The sequence below is a fragment of the Mercenaria mercenaria genome, chromosome 17 (assembly GCF_021730395.1).
Source record: "Mercenaria mercenaria strain notata chromosome 17, MADL_Memer_1, whole genome shotgun sequence".
Classification (NCBI taxonomy): domain Eukaryota; kingdom Metazoa; phylum Mollusca; class Bivalvia; order Venerida; family Veneridae; genus Mercenaria; species Mercenaria mercenaria.
Window position 1 is genome coordinate 766,666 of NC_069377.1, and position 17,058 is coordinate 783,723.

At 34.2% G+C, this 17,058-nt stretch overlaps 1 protein-coding gene and 1 long non-coding RNA gene across 3 annotated transcripts; one reads left to right on the forward strand and one right to left on the reverse strand.

Moving 5' to 3' along the window:
- The first annotated feature begins 198 nt into the window (after positions 1-198).
- LOC123537143 (monocarboxylate transporter 13-like) lies at positions 199-7,941 on the forward strand. Of its 2 annotated transcripts, XM_045320722.2 has the most exons (7): positions 199-338; positions 615-763; positions 1,089-1,261; positions 4,341-4,484; positions 5,271-5,418; positions 5,944-6,758; positions 7,117-7,939. In XM_045320722.2, the coding sequence occupies exons 2-7, from the start codon at positions 741-743 to the stop codon at positions 7,278-7,280; spliced, it is 1,467 nt and encodes a 488-aa protein (XP_045176657.2). In that variant the 5' UTR covers positions 199-338; positions 615-740; the 3' UTR covers positions 7,281-7,939. The 2 variants fall into 2 exon arrangements, with proteins under 2 accessions (XP_045176657.2, XP_045176656.2); XM_045320721.2 differs by lacking the exon at positions 615-763 and having other exon boundaries at positions 225-338; positions 7,117-7,941.
- Positions 7,942-14,059: 6,118 nt separating this feature from the next.
- Positions 14,060-15,968, reverse strand: LOC128550169 (uncharacterized). The gene is made up of 2 exons (XR_008368155.1): positions 14,699-15,968; positions 14,060-14,466 (listed from the first exon to the last, which is right to left on the reverse strand). It is a non-coding gene; the product is annotated as an uncharacterized LOC128550169 (long non-coding RNA).
- Positions 15,969-17,058: the final 1,090 nt, after the last annotated feature.

The following is a 17,058-nucleotide window of genomic DNA, read 5'->3' on the forward strand; positions in this document are numbered from 1 at the left end:
ATTATGAAAGTATTATAAAGAAGATAAAATAAAAATGTGTGTGAACCGAACTTCGGTGCTTTTGTTATAAAGGCTATCTTAGATCGTTGTATTTTGTAGTTACGAAGTGAAAATGTGAAAACAAATTTCGTTTTCATCCGTACAAATTGAAATATATGCAGGTACACACCTCAGATAAAGTTTTGTGATGATGGGACAATTTATTCAAGTACATGATGTAAGGTTTTAAAGTGATATTTAACAATAAAATAGTATATGTAATTATATGAGAAATAGTTTTAAATGTGCTGTGACAGGAGGGTGAGGACAAACGCTCCGAAACAAATGAGAAGAACAAGGTAATTCTGCTTTTTTTTTTTTTACATTAAGAAAAATCTTGAAAGTATATACATTGTTTTTTTAATGATACTTCCTATTCTGAAAATAGTAAGAAACGAATAGTTTTTTTCAGTGTTTACAGACTATAACTAGTAAGTCCGTGAATCGAATAGCGCTATTCGTGAATAATTTGCCGGTCGTATTCTGTAGGTCATTTCACATGAACTCCGAAAAATGTTCTATTATTTATATTTTATTATAAACTGCACATATTCAACATTAGAATTTCATTCTAGAGAACAATTGTGACGTCATCTAAGGACCGTTCTCCCTGACTGCACCATCAATACTGCAACACGTTATCACTAGGCAGCGAAACTTTGGCGTGTTTCTCTTTGCGGTTAAGAACGTCATAAGTTTCTATGACACGACTAGGGAGAATGATGTAAATATTCTAGAATAAGCATGACATTGCATCATAATTTTGTCATACATTGGCATGTTGTTGTAAAGAATAATATAGTAACCATAATGCATCACAACAATGAAACATTGCCATGAAACTGTTATTATGAAGGTCTGATGGACGAAAGATATGGTGAGCTTAACGACATCGAAAATAGTCTAAAAGTGTCATTTTCCAAAGACTTAAAATATAAGTAATTTGTTCGTGGATTACATGAAATAAATGCTATAGCAATACATGACTGCGCGAGCTACGTTTTTATGTACTTCGTTTGTCTTGCTAAAAACAAAATATTTCTTAACAGGAAATGGCACAGTATATTTGTGTTGATATCCTCATGTTTAACGATGGTTCTTCATGTCGGATTACTGAATGCTATTGGAACTTTCTTCACTGATGTTATGACAACATTTAATAGTTCACGCGCAGAAACGGCAGTAATACAATCCTCAGCGATAGGTGTTTTTCTTTGTCTGGGTAAGTAAATCAGATAAGAGGGTGATCGTGGCTTTAAGTTGATCACCTGACCTTTACAGGTTGAACTTGAAAATATGTATGACGGACTGAATGATAAGAACTGTGTTAAGCATATGGCATGTGGCCCCTAGAAGAGATTTTAACAAATTAAGGGAAGGATCTTACAATGATGCTACATGCAGATCCATCAAGCAGTTTATTTAAAGGGCTGGCTCAGGCATGATCATTTGGAGACATTTTGAAAAGGACCTTATAATCATTCTACAGACCTAATTTGATAAAGATCCGTAATGCAGTTAATGAGAAGTTTCTTTAGATTCAGTGGTCCCTGAAAGGGGCCAGGCGCCTCCGTATCTAATACACTTGAGAGACGGACTTAAAATGACGCTACGAACCAATTTTTATAATGATCCCTTAAACGGTTCAGGAGAAAAAACTGTTTTTAGCTATAGGGACCAACTGATACCTTTTGGAGAATATTGGAAGAAGACCTTATAATAATGCTACATACCAAATTTGATGAAAATCCATGAAGCGATTCATTCTCACAAGTCGTTTAAAGGTGTTTCTATTTTTAGCCATTGTGGCCCATAAAAGGGGATCCTCTGCGCCCACATTTGAATAAAGTTTTACAAGATATTGAAATAATGCTACAGAACAAATTTGATGAAGATATATCAAGCGGTTCTCCAGATGAAGTCGTTTAAATGTATTTCTATTTTTATGCCCAGCGACCCTTAAAAGAAACAAAGTGCCCCCCATTTTAACAAAGTAAAGAGGGGTCCTTATACTGATACACCAGAACAAGTCTGTTGAAGATTCATTATGCGGTTCATGAGAGCAGTTGTTTAAAGGTTTTTTCTACTTTAAGCTCTTGCGGCACCTACTAGGGGCCAAGCGCATCCATGCAAAACAAACTTGAGAAAAGACCTTATAATGAAGTTTCAGGCCCGGTTTGATGAAGATCCATGACTAGGTTTATGAAAAGATGTCGTGTAAAGATTAATTTTGAATTTCATCTTTGGTGGCCCCTTTTGAACAATTTGTTGATAAGACTGACCTATTTGAAGTAAATTGGGAGAGGACCTTATAATAATGCTACAGACCAAGTGGATAAAGATACATTAGGCTGTTCGTGAATAGTAGTCGTTTAAAGGTTTTTGTTTTTTCTCTAGTGGCCCATAAAAGGGCCACTGTGCCCCCATTTGAACAGACTTTGGAGAGGACCTTATAGTGATGCTAATGATCCTACAGAACTTAAAAGAGGCCGAGCGCTCCCATATTAATACATTTGAGGGATGGCCTCATAATGATGCTACAGACTAAGATTGGTGAAGATCCATAAAGCGGTTCATTAAAGGGCTAAAGCGACCCATTTGAACAAACTTGGGATAAAACCTTATCATTATGTTACAAACCTTAAAAGGGGTCAAGTGCCCCCATTTCAATACATTTGAGAGGGGGCCTTAAAATTATGCTACAGACGATGAAGATCCATCAACTGGATCACTAGAATAAGTCTTTTTAAGGGCTGTTTTCTATTTTAAATCTAGGGCCCTAAAATGGGATAAGCGCCCACATTGAAAATCAGGCGGTGTATTTCTGATGTATTTCTGATGAGATGAAGATATTTAAGTAAGATTGAGGAACAACATATAGACACTCTTTCGTTAAAATTGACATGTCTGCTCTATCCACGAAAAGCGCTAACATACTTGATTAAAGACAGTATATTATTGAGTTTTAGCAGACTATAATGTCTTATTCATACATTTTAATCAATACTAAATTGGAATGGGATAATACTACATGATGCATTTATCGTATCGTATAACCATTAATTTACATAATCATTTTTTTCAGTATTTATGTTAACGAATTGTAAAAATCTCATCTATAAAGACTTTTAGCCAAAGAATGCAATTTAAATGGATTTTTTTAGGAAATACGAGGGGTGCTCCAAAAGTAATGTCACTTGCATCGGTTCTCCTGTACTGCAAATGTTCTGATCATTTTAACTTGCTCTGCCCTTCAAAATACTCTCCGTCTCCCTGAATACACCTTTTGAGCCGGTCAGTCTACTTTTGGAAGCATTGCTCATACTCTTCTAAGGGAACACCTATCAGATACTGATAGACAGCAGATACAATGGCATTTCTCGATTTGTATCTATTTCCAGAAAGATGATATTTAAGTTTGGGAAACAGAAAATAGTCACAGGTGGCTGGGGCCGGCGAAAACGGAAGGTGTGGAAGGACGGTAACCTTCTCTGACTCATAAAACTCGGTCACAATGCGTGCCTTGTGAGCGGATGCATTATCATGCAAAAGTCGGAGGTACCTAAGTCCTGTTCTGGGGCGGCGACTTTTGTAGTAGTTATTCGATTTTCTTAGAACAACGTTTTTCTAGAATTTTCCTGTGGCCATACTGTCTTTTGGCACCTGGACCCTTATGAGTTAAAAACAATACATTCAAAACCTTCTTCACCGTTCGTATTCATTTGCCAATACTTTGACGTCTCGCATTTTTTGTGGCCCAAATTCGGTTAGAACACTTTTGGTTCAAAATAATAAACACAGGTCTCATCACCTGTAACTATATTGTCAAAAACCTCTTACATTTTGCGGATTTTTTTCGATGTTTCTTTTCGACGTAATTGTGCAAACAGCATCTTTGAATTGCTGCTGATCGGTCCTTAACTACCCACCTACAAATAGTCCTGTGAGACATTAAACCCTCCCCATAAATGCCGCACACCACGCGGTTAATATCTACAGGCTTCATGCCGAGTAGCGACCTTCCTTATTTCAAGCACATTTTCAGCTCTTTTCCCAGTCATTTTGTGTGAAGTGTAATGAATACGCTATACAGCAATGTGCGCTGTACCAAGGTCAGTGAACGTGTGAGCAAGATATTTACCTATGTTGCGATTCAGTGATCATTCTATCGACACGAGGTAGATTTATGTACACATGGCTAGGTTTACGCGAAATAAAACACAAATGACATTATTTTTGGAACACCCCTCGTATGATAACAAATACTCTTTCATGGCTAGAATTTAAATTCTTATTCATAGGTATCTTCACTGGAGCGTTAATCACCAAGTTTGGCTTGACGGTGGTAGGAATGTTAGGTTCATTTATCGTTAGCGTAGGCTTGATGGCGTGCTTCTTTGCATCTTCCTTGACGTATCTCATTATATCAATAGGCGTTGTAAGTGGTAAGTTTCATACATGTGAGTTATAGGTCAGTGGTAAGTTTCATGCATGTGAATTATAAAGGCAAATCTATGACATGTAAGACACAGAGAATAACAGGTTACTGCCTTTTGAGAAAGGGTTTCTCAGACGAGGCTAGATATGGTCCTGGAAGGGGAGAGGCTTATTATTAGTTGAAGTGGTAATTAATTAAGATACAGACTCATATTGATTGAATATATTGAAATATGATTAAACTTTAACATAGTTTATATTGTGCGGTCTTTTTGACCTACATAGAGTACATATGCGCGATATTTTACTTCTGTCCAAGTGTAAATCTATCTATATCCAAAAACTTGATTCATTCAATGTATGGTAGTTCGATTATGCCCTGTCGCGCTGTCATTTTGGCGCCCGTCCAAACGACGACACGACTGCACGATAATCATTTTAATGCCATGCTGACGGATGGTGAAACAATGATAAAGTAATTTGTCCTGTTGTCGCCTTGCGCCCTCGCTGACACACTACGGCAACATGACAAAATAATACTTGACCTGTGCAAGTGTTCTCGTGTGGTGGTCCGCCTGCTCTATGACACTAAAATATTGGGCGCCAACACGACAGAAAAATTTTCATGTCGTCGCAGTACTTTTGTTTTGTCCTTAAGCTTTTGCAAGGGCCAACATAGCAGTAATGATTTATTATGTTGTCTTCTTGTCTTCCTTGCGACAGCACAACAAGGCAGAACGAGCCACTCTATTGAAAGCTAATATTTTCAATAACCATTCAATTGTGTGTTAAAGGACTTGGAGTCTTCTGTGTATATATTTCATCAGTAACAGCTATAAGCCAGTACTTCTCAGGCAAAAAGCAGTCATTTTATTTGTCTATACACGCTACAGGACCTGGAGTAGGAGGCATGATTTATCCATATTTCATAAGGTATCTTAGGTAAGGTAAAATTAGTTTTATTAAAGTATATTTCTTATTTCTTGACACTTAAAAACTTAAATGTTTACAAACAGAAACACAAAGGTTAATGGTAAGGATTTCTTACAGGAATCTAGGATCTGAAAATATCTGTGAGTTATAACAAACAACTTTAATAGTAAGAAATGATGTAATAATGAACAAAGTTTTGTTTTCTCGTTGCCTAGGTTGTTGACACATATATATAAATCATAATTTCGATTGTTTTATAATGCGTTTAATTAATAAGATTAGACATTTTAATAAGAAAAGTGAGAAGATATGTACATTAAAAATATCAAAATTAGTAGTGAAATATCAAACTATATCTAATTCAATCACCTCTCGTTAAATTTCACAGTAGACAAAAATACAACGACTTAAATACTCCACATGATTCTTGCTTGACAAAGTATTTAATAACCTGATGATAATAAGGCTTGCAAATGCAAGGACTACTGAATATACTTTTAGCGGCAATATGATATGTGTCTGATGTTTTTACAGCGACGTTTATGGATTCAGGGGTGCATTACTTCTAATTGGTGCGATTTGTATGAACACGGTACCTGCCTGCATTTTATGGAAACGGCACAACAATACCATCAAGCGTCAGAACGGTACAGAATTTACAAACCAAATCGACGAATTTCAAACGCGCTTTAAAGAGAAAACGGAAGGCAGTGGTGACATTATTTTGATAGAAAAGTTAAAAGAGACAGCATCTGCAGAAACTTCCGATTCCGTATATGTTAGCCAATATCCAGTAGTACATGATGAGATGAAAACGAAAACTGTCATTGTCCAGGCTGCTAGGGAAAATCTAGCCGATTCTAATAAAAGTAAAGCGAGCAAAAATATCAAACAGACTCTAAGCAATAAAGTTTTTATGACTTTTGTAATTGGATTGACCATTGTGTTTCCGTCTGTACTTTTGATTGTTATTTTCGTGGCTGATATATATCAAGACAATGGGCTATCCAGCGATGATGTGTCATTGGGGTTGTTTTTGGTCAATGTGACAAGTATTATTGGACGTTTACTTCCTGGAATACTTTTGCAGTCTAAACGCGTTTCGCCATTAATATTGCCTTTAATTAATGCCGTTTTTACTGCCGTTCTAATATTTGTCTTCGTTCTTGTCGAATCGCGCTGGTTTCTAATTGTGTTAACTTGTGCTGTTGGTATACCGATGGGAATTGTTTCATCTATGATAACTGTTGTAACCCTAAAACTTGTAGGCTCAGACACACTACCAACTGCCTTGGGAATATGTTTCACACTTATTGGTATTGGACAAGTGGTCTCGGGGCCAGTGAATGGTAAGTTATGTATATTCTGTACGTTTAACGAAACATGCATCCAAACAATTTAGATACTGAAAAATGTATCTTTATTTTAGAAGTAAAACTGACAACAAATACCAAACGCCAGCAATAGTATTATATAAAAAGTAAGGAAAGGAAAACTTTTTTCTATTTACAGCAGTTTTTGCTGTTTGAGATTTAATTTAAAGAGAACTTTTCTACATACCTAGAGAACTTATCAATAAATGTATATATTCTTTATACATTTCGAAAACAATGATATAAATCTTAAGGCGTACAACTCGAGGTTTTAATACCAATCATTGCTCACTGGCACAATGTTTATCTTGTTTCATTTTCATATATTTTATAGGATATATCAGAGATGTAACCGGTTCTTATACTGCAATATTCTACGCCGCAGCAGGAGTAAATTTAGTGGCAGTTGTATTGTTCTTTGTTGCATACATCATGAGAAGAAAAGAGACACAAAACATTAAAAAGCGTTCATCAGTGTTCTACCTGACCAGCTTTTAAAATGTCAATGCTTGGGGTATTTTTTCACAATTATTCTGGATAAATCGTACACAAATAAGACGTTTCTTTAGAATTCTAGAATTAATTTCATACTTTTCCGTTCCCAGAAAATTCCTCCAGTCAAGTGTAAACAATGTAGGGATTCGTCTGGGTAACTTTGACTTGTATTGCTGTTTGACTGGAACGAGCAATGGTTTGTACACAATTACGTTAATATTTCTCAATGGATTTTTTGTCGCTGACCGTTCCAAGTCCGGTTGTTCTTTATTTACAAAACTTTGTAAACACTGCTGCCGATATTTGCGTTTTGAAAAAATTGAATTCTTGACTCTCTCCTATTGAATTTTTGTCCTTTAAATAATTATTATACTATCTTAAGTTAACTATTTCAAATCTTCAGGATAAATGACATCTAGACGAGGGCGTGTATTCACAATTGAACATACATATATATATTTAAAACAACTCTCATATAATATGACCGCTAAATATTTGACTCATGAGACTGCAAACTACATTAAACATGTATTCAGAGGCGCATATAATTAACATACAGTGATATGACAAAATATACATCAAAGGCTAATGTCCGCCTTTTGGCGTAGTAACGTATTTATATCCACACATTAACTTTGATGTCAGGTTTGTTTACAGCTGCTATATATGAGCCACGCCATGAGAAAATCAACATCATGGCTTTGCGACCAGCATGGATCCAGACCAGACTGCGCAGGATCCATGCTGTTCGCTTTCAAAGCCTATAGCAATTAGAGAAACCGTTAGCGAACACCATGGATCCTGACCAGACTGCGCGGATGCGCAGGCTGGTCTGGATCCATGCTGGTCGCAAAGCCACTATGTTAACTTTCCATGGCACGGCTCATATTATTACTTGCTCTAATATGAAAGGATGAAATAACACTATTATATATCCTCTGTACCTTCGTATCAAACAGTACATTTGCAGTATATAATTTAGTTCTACATTGTAAAATCTAATTTCAGTACTTAACTAATTAACTCTGTCAGAGTTACATTTACTATATGTTCGCAAGCAACAATAAAACATTCTATTCTGTACCTTCATAAAATTGTCATAGTACAAATTTGGCTGGAACATTCCACTTTTCCTATTTTGGTATTACCTTTAAACCGTGGATTCTAGTTACAAAGTCAGACAATCTTTATAGTTTTTACAAAGTACTGTATATAGCAGCTTGTTAACATGAATGAGCTAAGTGGAAAAGAACAATGTCGTTGTGTGGATAATTAACACAAAGAGATACTATAACTAAAGCACCCTTTAAATCAACAAGTAGACATAAAATCTTATCATAGTTCTCACAAAAGTAGTTTAACAAGATCAGATTTTGCTAAACTTTCTGTACTAATGCTTGGTATTTACAGTTTTAATGGTCATATCTTCTTTATTTAACGCGACACAGTGTCGTGTCTGGTCAAAAGGCTCCACCTCTTTCACCACTAAGGATGAAAAAAGTTCACACAGTAGAAATTGCCGCTTATAGTTTAGAGTGAAACAGCCAGACCTTTGTCCACGATACAGTACACACTTTTCCAAAGAGACATCTCTGTGAACCACATTTGTCCATTTGCTTGGCAAACATTTCGCTTTCTTGGACAGGTTAAAGTTTATCACAATATCTTCGTTAGAAATAAGCATGCTAAGTACATATACTTTATAGAGAGAAAAAAATGAGCTGTTTTACCATTTCTTTATCAATGTTTGCCTTTGGGAAGAACCACTGTTTATTCAGAATAGTTAATTGTATAGTAATGTTAAGGATACCACTTTCAAATTTTCTTGTATCTGTGTCTTAACACTCGTTTAGAATGTTCACAATCACTTACATTTCCATCTAAATTTTAATCTGCAATTATACTTATATTGATATTTCAAAGTAACCGATACTTGTCGTAACTGCTGAAGATTCTCTGTAGTGAAAACTTCACATGCGCGACATGTATGTATTACAATACAGATACTAACCCAAACAAGGCAAATTAAAGTTTATATTTATAAACGTTTTTTTTTTTTCAAACAAATAGAACATTGCTAATCATTTGGCATGTACATAACGTATAATGCACACGATACTTGCGATACTAAATTGTTACCATCTTAGTGTATCATCGGTGTTATTACGAGTAATCGGCGAGCCGGATCTTCATTCAGATGTTATATATTGAAAGTAGTATTGCGTTATTGATAATAGTTTGCGCTCTACGTCATCACATGAAGTAATACGATTGGCCGACGAAATTAGTACGTATCACATGACTCGTTTTCTTTGATAATTATACATTAGTGTAATACGTCATTGATATTTACACTCGGCCAAATGAATATGCATGTAATTAAGCGATAGACAAAGAAATAGAAGCAGCAGCCGGGTCATGTGATTAAACGGAACGTTTTCATTGGAAGCGGCACGACGATAATTTATGCAGATTCAGTTCCTCGCAAAGAAACGATGCAAGACACGTTTTACATCTCCCAACACCACCATTACCATTCCTTATCAGGCAGTGCTAAGCTGGTTTCTTTGAGTCGGTTTGCTTCCTTATGGGCATTAGGCTATAATTCTATAGCCTATCCCCCAAGATAGCTTGAAGTAAACTGGCTCCACTACACCAGACTAGATATAATATCTTGTTGTTTTATTATCTCTAACTTGTTCACTGTGTTCGTATTTAGTTCAGTATAAGAATATATATGCATCTAGTCATGGTGTATCAAGTCAGTTTTAGCCAAAGTAATGATAGAAAAGATATATGTTTTTCTTTTTTCTGTAGTGGAATATTCGGGATAAACAGCTATAAATAGCTAACATTAATAAACTTAGAGGATAACATTTTATTTTACACTTTCATATGAAGAAAATAATCGGTCATTAAACCTACCTTTTCTATTTCTTTCTGTTTGTACTCTTGGTTTCATGCCCTTAATATAATCTGAGATGTAATTATATAGAGCCTTATAGGTGTGGGTCAGAATTTTGTTTTTCGGAAAACCAATGGAACTCCTTCAGTACGGATATAAGTGTCTGAAAGGGTAGAAGTAGACAAGACACGGATGCTAATTTCAAACATTATTTCAAGCACGGGTTGGTGGACACCGTCCGCCAGCCAGCTGGAAGGCTTCCTGAAAACTGGAGAAAAGATTGAGGCTCCCCAATTTAATAAATCTTATCAAGATACGGATGTAGTAATTACCAACAAAAATGTTATAATTTATTTTTACTTTCAGTCATTTCAGTTAACGTTGTGATGTCATGACGTTGTGTGTATGTTGCGCGAGAAAGATTCGTCATTTATATCGATGAAAACTCTCAAATCAAAAGAAGATCTGTCTATTCATCACAGGAATAATTTTTCGATCGCAAACACAGTTGACATTACTTTGTGTACGATGTTACACTGAAACAAACCATTTCTATTAACGTGTCTTGTTGAAAAGATGTACTGAATGAGAAACCGAGGACCATAACTAAGTCTTTAGGACTAAATTTTAAATCAAGTTAAACAGTGTTTAAATAATACTATAAGAAGATCCCTTTGAAGTATAGAGCGCAACAAAGCAAAGGTATAGCAGACTCTACTTTATTTTTTGATTCTGTTCAAATTATTTTTATGATACACTGACGGATGTATTTTACATACTATACTTTCCTGTTTTATATAACGTTTATACATGTTACAACGTTTCTGAGGATTTCAAAATTTCCGATTTCTTCACCGTTTCAGTTGCAAAAGGTAAAGTGAAGTTTCATGTTTAATGTGGGTAGCCGACGAAACACCACACCTGGAATGTATGAAACAACTTATTTCATGCGGCGTCGTATTTACTTCCCCAGCATTCAGTCTAGGTCGATACTGCTGGAAACAGTTCCAATTTAAGTAAATCACCCAGCACTGAACACAAGTCGGAATATCAGACGCGACCGCGAATCAAACCCCGACCGCTGGCGTTGTAGCCCTACCTGCTAACAACTGCGCCACTTGCAGACAGTTCTGCCAGATGATTCCAGACATATAAATATACCATTTTTCAATTACACTGTGTCGCATCAACACGTTTTCACCGGACGTTATTGATGCAATATGCTTAGTACTCTTCTAAGAACATTCTGTTCAAGAATAGAGATCAAATATATCTTTTGTCAATTATGAATTGATCTTGATACCTAAACTACCAGGGAAAAAAAATTCAGTTATTTAAAAAGCGTCAAAATGCGCCGAACAGGAAATAGACAAACACAGAGAACCAGTCAGCTACAATCAGCTACGTTCGCATCACTAACCATACCAAAATCCTTTATCGGTGCCTGTATGGATCTGAAACATGATATACATTCATTATAATTCACACAAAAAATACACAGAGTAAAATTTGTAGATAGCACGTTCAAAGCAAAACAATAAAGGAACACAGTGAAGCACCGCCTTGAAAGTGTAGGTGGCAAAATAACCACCTGGGAGTTTAAATCGGTTAATGGTGCGCTAAAGGGGTACGTAGGATTTGGGCCGATTTTGGCCCCCACCAAAATGATGATAAAGTATATGCCTTTTTTTACCTAAATGCATGTATTTTCCAAAAATAAACATTAAAATTTGCAAGGACAATTGTTTATGGAAAATTTAATGTTTGTATTATGTGCTGTTGTGAAAGAAAGCATTAGCGTATCTTGGGGGCATACTTAGATAAATTGGAAAAACAAATTAATAAATGATTACTGTTACAAATGTTTAATTAAAATATTAATGTAAACCCATCAGGATATTCAAACATGTATAACCCGATAACAGAATTGTCATAGAAACGGTTCTAACTAAGGGAAATAACTCTTTGGAATCCTGAAACTAAAAATTTATTAAAAAACAATATTTTATTGTTTTATCTTTGTTAACGCTTCAAAGTATGATTTAAAATCATGTACAGAGGAAGAATTCTTTGTCTGGTATATTTGTGAATAAAAAAGGTGTACTTTTACTGTTGGTTGCCATGGAAACATGGCTAAAATTTAGCAATGTTTTAACTTTTTTGCATGGTGTGGCTTCAATATTTTGATTTTTGGACATTTATGGGCTGATCATTGTTACAATTGACAATTCGCAATGCTCCTGTAAAGAAAGCAGAAAATAGCCTTTCTGTTGCCAAGGTAACAGGTCATTTGGTAATCTGTTTAATAATGTTTACGTAGGATAAGTAAGTTTTCATCATTTGTTGTCACAACTTAATTATAAAGATAAAACTGTTAGCAGTGATAAAATGGATTTAAATTCACTCACTTTGTTTTGCATGCGAAAAAGGTATAAAAATATTTCATTGCCATGGCAACAGAAGTGAAAATGTAGGTTTCAAAGGTTAAGGTACTATTACTGGAGAAAAATACGGTAAGTAGAAACTGCACAATTTCGAAGAGAGCCAATTTAAGAGGTGGTATCATAACAAAGGCAACAGAAAAAAAGACAAAATTATATGTCTCCCATGATGGCCTGTCAGTGGTGACTGGGCATGTAACTTACATTTATTTTCAGTATGGTCTGAATTTGAACTTTGACCTATGTGCCAAATTATTATAGTGGACATCTACTGCACATAGTATGTCAAAGTGTTCTCAAGCTTATATATAACCTGAATCACTGTTTATCTAATTGTTACTGTGACCTTTATCTTTGATCTACTGACCCCAAATTATTCATCTGTTACATTTAAAGCCTGATGACCATGAGCAAAATTAAGTATCATTTAGCTTTCGATAATAAAATATTTCAGTCTTAGGGTCACTGTGATATTGACATTTAACCTACTGGCACCTTAAAGAAAGAGATCGTCTATTAATCTACAATGAATTTTGACAATCATAAGCTAACCTATTCTGCTATTATTGCAATGATCAGTTACCGCTTTCAGTTTTCTCCATATTTTGTGTATAATCATAAATTCCTTTTATTGCTTTCCCTTTCCAGTTATTGAAAGCCAAATACGAGTAATAACAAAATTCTAACTATTACTTAAGAAAATGAATGCAATGCTTTTTCAGTTGTGTACACATTCATATAATTGTGATACTTGGCTATTTTATATGAAGTAAAGTTTATGACTTCAAAAGAAAGGACATATGGAGCTAGTTCCAAGCATAATTATGCAGCTTACCAGAAGACTCTAGACTGTATATATCAGCTTATTTTCTCATAACAAATCACCATTTAAAAAAAATATATTTATCATATAGCTGCATCATACCTAATCAATAGTATTGCCAGTAAATATTTATTGATTTATATATGTAAGGCCATACTATATTAATTGATAGATTATCATCCACTTCCACTATATTCATGCCTCCCCTTACCATTTGTAGTATGGAATATTTCTGTATAGGAATGTAATATATTATTTTCTTTCAGTTGTTGTTCCTTATAATCAAATCTATTTGACAAAAATAACTATTACATGTCATTATTTCGATTTAACTCTTCATTAAACAAAAATGAAATATCTGGTCTGAAATAAAAAAAAAATTAAAAAAAATTATCCCTTCCCCTTGTGAAGAAAATTTAATCTAGCAATTAATTTATAATGGCTTCAGATACAAGTTATGAATACTACACAATGTAATGTGTATTCTGCTTTTTAATATTAACCTGTGAAAAGTAACTGCATATCTTTTCATCAGATTTGTTGCATTTATAATAACTTGTTGACAGAAGATGGTCACTGAATGTTTCATTTTCATTTTTCAAAAACTAAGATATTTACACAGAAACAAACTTTATTACCATATATATATATATTACATAACCACAAACATTTCATGTAAAATTATGATGTAGGAATGTGATAAATTAAACAGTTTTATAAATTATTAGTATCCATAAGTTATTAAAAACACTTGACTATCACGAATTTAGAATTAGCATCCACACTGTAACTTAGATTGAAATGTAACACTGGTAGTCTCTTTCAACACTTGTAACTATTACCCCCATGTAAATGTTACAAGCATGGATATTGCACTTTATTAACATAAGCATTAGTCACTTTTCAGTAAATGTTACTTGTATATTATGCAAATATCTATTCCAAGTCTGTAATTTCTGATGCTCCAGCATGCACCTCCAAATTCATTGCCCATGGCTAATTTCAACCTAGATAGTATACCTAGAATAAAAGAAATATAAATATTTTTTAAAGTATTTAAGATATTTTGCTTTCTGTGTAAAAAAAATGTTAAATGTTAAAATTTTAAGAAAAGATACATCTCTATTTTGCCGTCTCTTGTAAACATGTTGAAAGGTAGGTGCAAATTTCTGGAAAAAAGAGTCATCACTAATTGAAATGAAATATTTAATCATAGGGTTAAAAAGAGAAATCAAACATTCAAAATACTCACAAGTCCTTAGAAAAAACAGCTGAGTCTTTCAACATTTTGGGAAGCTGTGATGTAATATAAAGCAACTTGGTAAATATTTAATATATCCTTTTGAAATGGAGTTACTGAAATATTAAATTTTGTTATAACATATATTGAAATCTGTCTGCTTTTGTCATAGTTTATAGAAAACTGATTCTGAATCTTGTGCAGAAACAAATATATACATGTACTATCTTCTCATCTTTACATAAAACAATCAAAGGCCTGAATGGCCTGAGTCGGCTAATGATTGATGTACTGACAGTATAGTCTACCAGTTTCAGTTTGTTTTTAGTTTTTTTCTTAAAATTTCATAACACAGCTCGATATTTACCCAAAATATTATATCCGTATACGATTACACTTTTCTCCAGTTTGAACAATATATTTTACAAATTGTGATGATATGAAGACATTTAGCAGCAATTGGCAGTATCTGACATTGAAGTTTACGGTTAAATTACCTCTTATTTAAATATTTTCATAAAAAAGTTGTTTCGTTTCGTGAAAGCAGCCAAACATAGACGATCTACTTTCGATTTCAAAAACTACAAGAAAATACAATTTAATGTTTCGCCGATTTGTTTATTTCTCGAAAAATAAGAATTAAATTCATTTTTAATATCAGTAGTAACTAAACAAACCAGTAAGAGCTTCTTCTTCCGATAATTTATCCGTTTACTGACTGCAAAATTCAACCCACGCAAAGTTTATAGAAATCATACAATGCGTGTTTATGTTCAATGTGGGAGAATTAAGGCTGATCGGCTATGTTACCTAACGCATCCAGACGATTCAGATTTTGTTTTTAAAAAAGCATTGTGTGCGTTTCTGTAATTTTATATACGTTTTTATACGCTTAGAAATTATTAGACATGCGTATTTGCATTATTTCAATACGTAATTTACGCTAATACGCATCTTATCTGGAGCCCTGTGGAACTATTTTTTGTCTTTCGCTGGATGTTACCCAAGCTTTGTAAGCCTGCGCAATTCTTAAAATGCACATTTATGCTTAATGAGTTACATTCGAGTATTGCACAATTACAAGTCATAAATATGACAGATTACATCGTATATTAGTCAAAGCAAAGGGAATTGACACAACTTAACTTCATTCATGCAGTGAACTGTTTGAAGTTTGAGAAATCTAATGGAACTACATCCCTTCACTGTGTTATTTGGTCCATTTAGAGAATCGTTGGATAGCAAGGACTCGTCAAAAGGCTTTCAGCCTTTAGCCGACTCAAAAATGCAAGGTACAATCTGTGTGTACATCAGAGCATAATTAGTACTTTGAAGTTTTGTTTATCAGATCTTCCATATATTTAATTTGCAAGCTATAATACAAAAGTATTTATCGAAAAGGAAAGGACGTGTCTATGTTTTCTTCATTGATTATATGAAAGCATATGATAACTGTATACATACTCAGCTTTGGAATAGTTTAGTACGTAAAGGTATTGATGAAAATAGTAAACTTTTGTTAGTATTTAAATCAATGTACGGCCAGCTGAAATCTTGTATTAAAACAAATGGCGGTATCACAGACTTTTTCCCGTGCGAAATTGGTACAAAACAAGGCTGTGTTAGTTCGACAATTATTTTCTCACTTTTTATCAATGACTTATCAACTTTCTTAAAAACGAAATGTGGTACCGGAATTTTTATTACAAATGACATACCGGATGTGTTTGCATTGATGTTCGCAGATGACGTGTCAACGGTTGCAGAAACAGTTTTAAAACTTCAGCATCAAATTAATGCCGTCAGTGACTTTTGCGATGAAACAGGGATGAAACTAAACTTAGAAAAATCAAAAATAATGGTTTTTCGAAAAGGTGGTTATTTAAGACGAAACGAGAAATGGACATATAAAGGGAGAGAAATCGAAGTTGTCTCTTGGTACAAGTATCTCGGTTCATTTTTTACACCGAAACTTTGTTGGTCCAAAACCCAAGAAACTTTGGCCTTACAAGCGAATAAAGCTGTAAACGCAATATTTAAATGTCAAAAACACTTTGGTTATTTAAATCATAAAGACGCATTTAAATTATTTGATGCAACTGTTAAACCGATTTTAACATATTCAGCAGAGATATGGGGATATCAACAATGTTCAGTCATCGAACAAGTACAAGTCCGTTTTTGTAAACAACTAGCGTGCATGAACCAAAATGTTGCAAATTTCTTTGCCCTTAGTGAATGTGGACGATATCCGTTGTCAGTAACTTACATTTCAAAATGTGTCAAATACTGGACTAAATTATTACATATGTCAAGAGAGAGGTACCCCAAACAGTGCTATTTCATGCTAAAACGTTTAGATGAAATTGGTC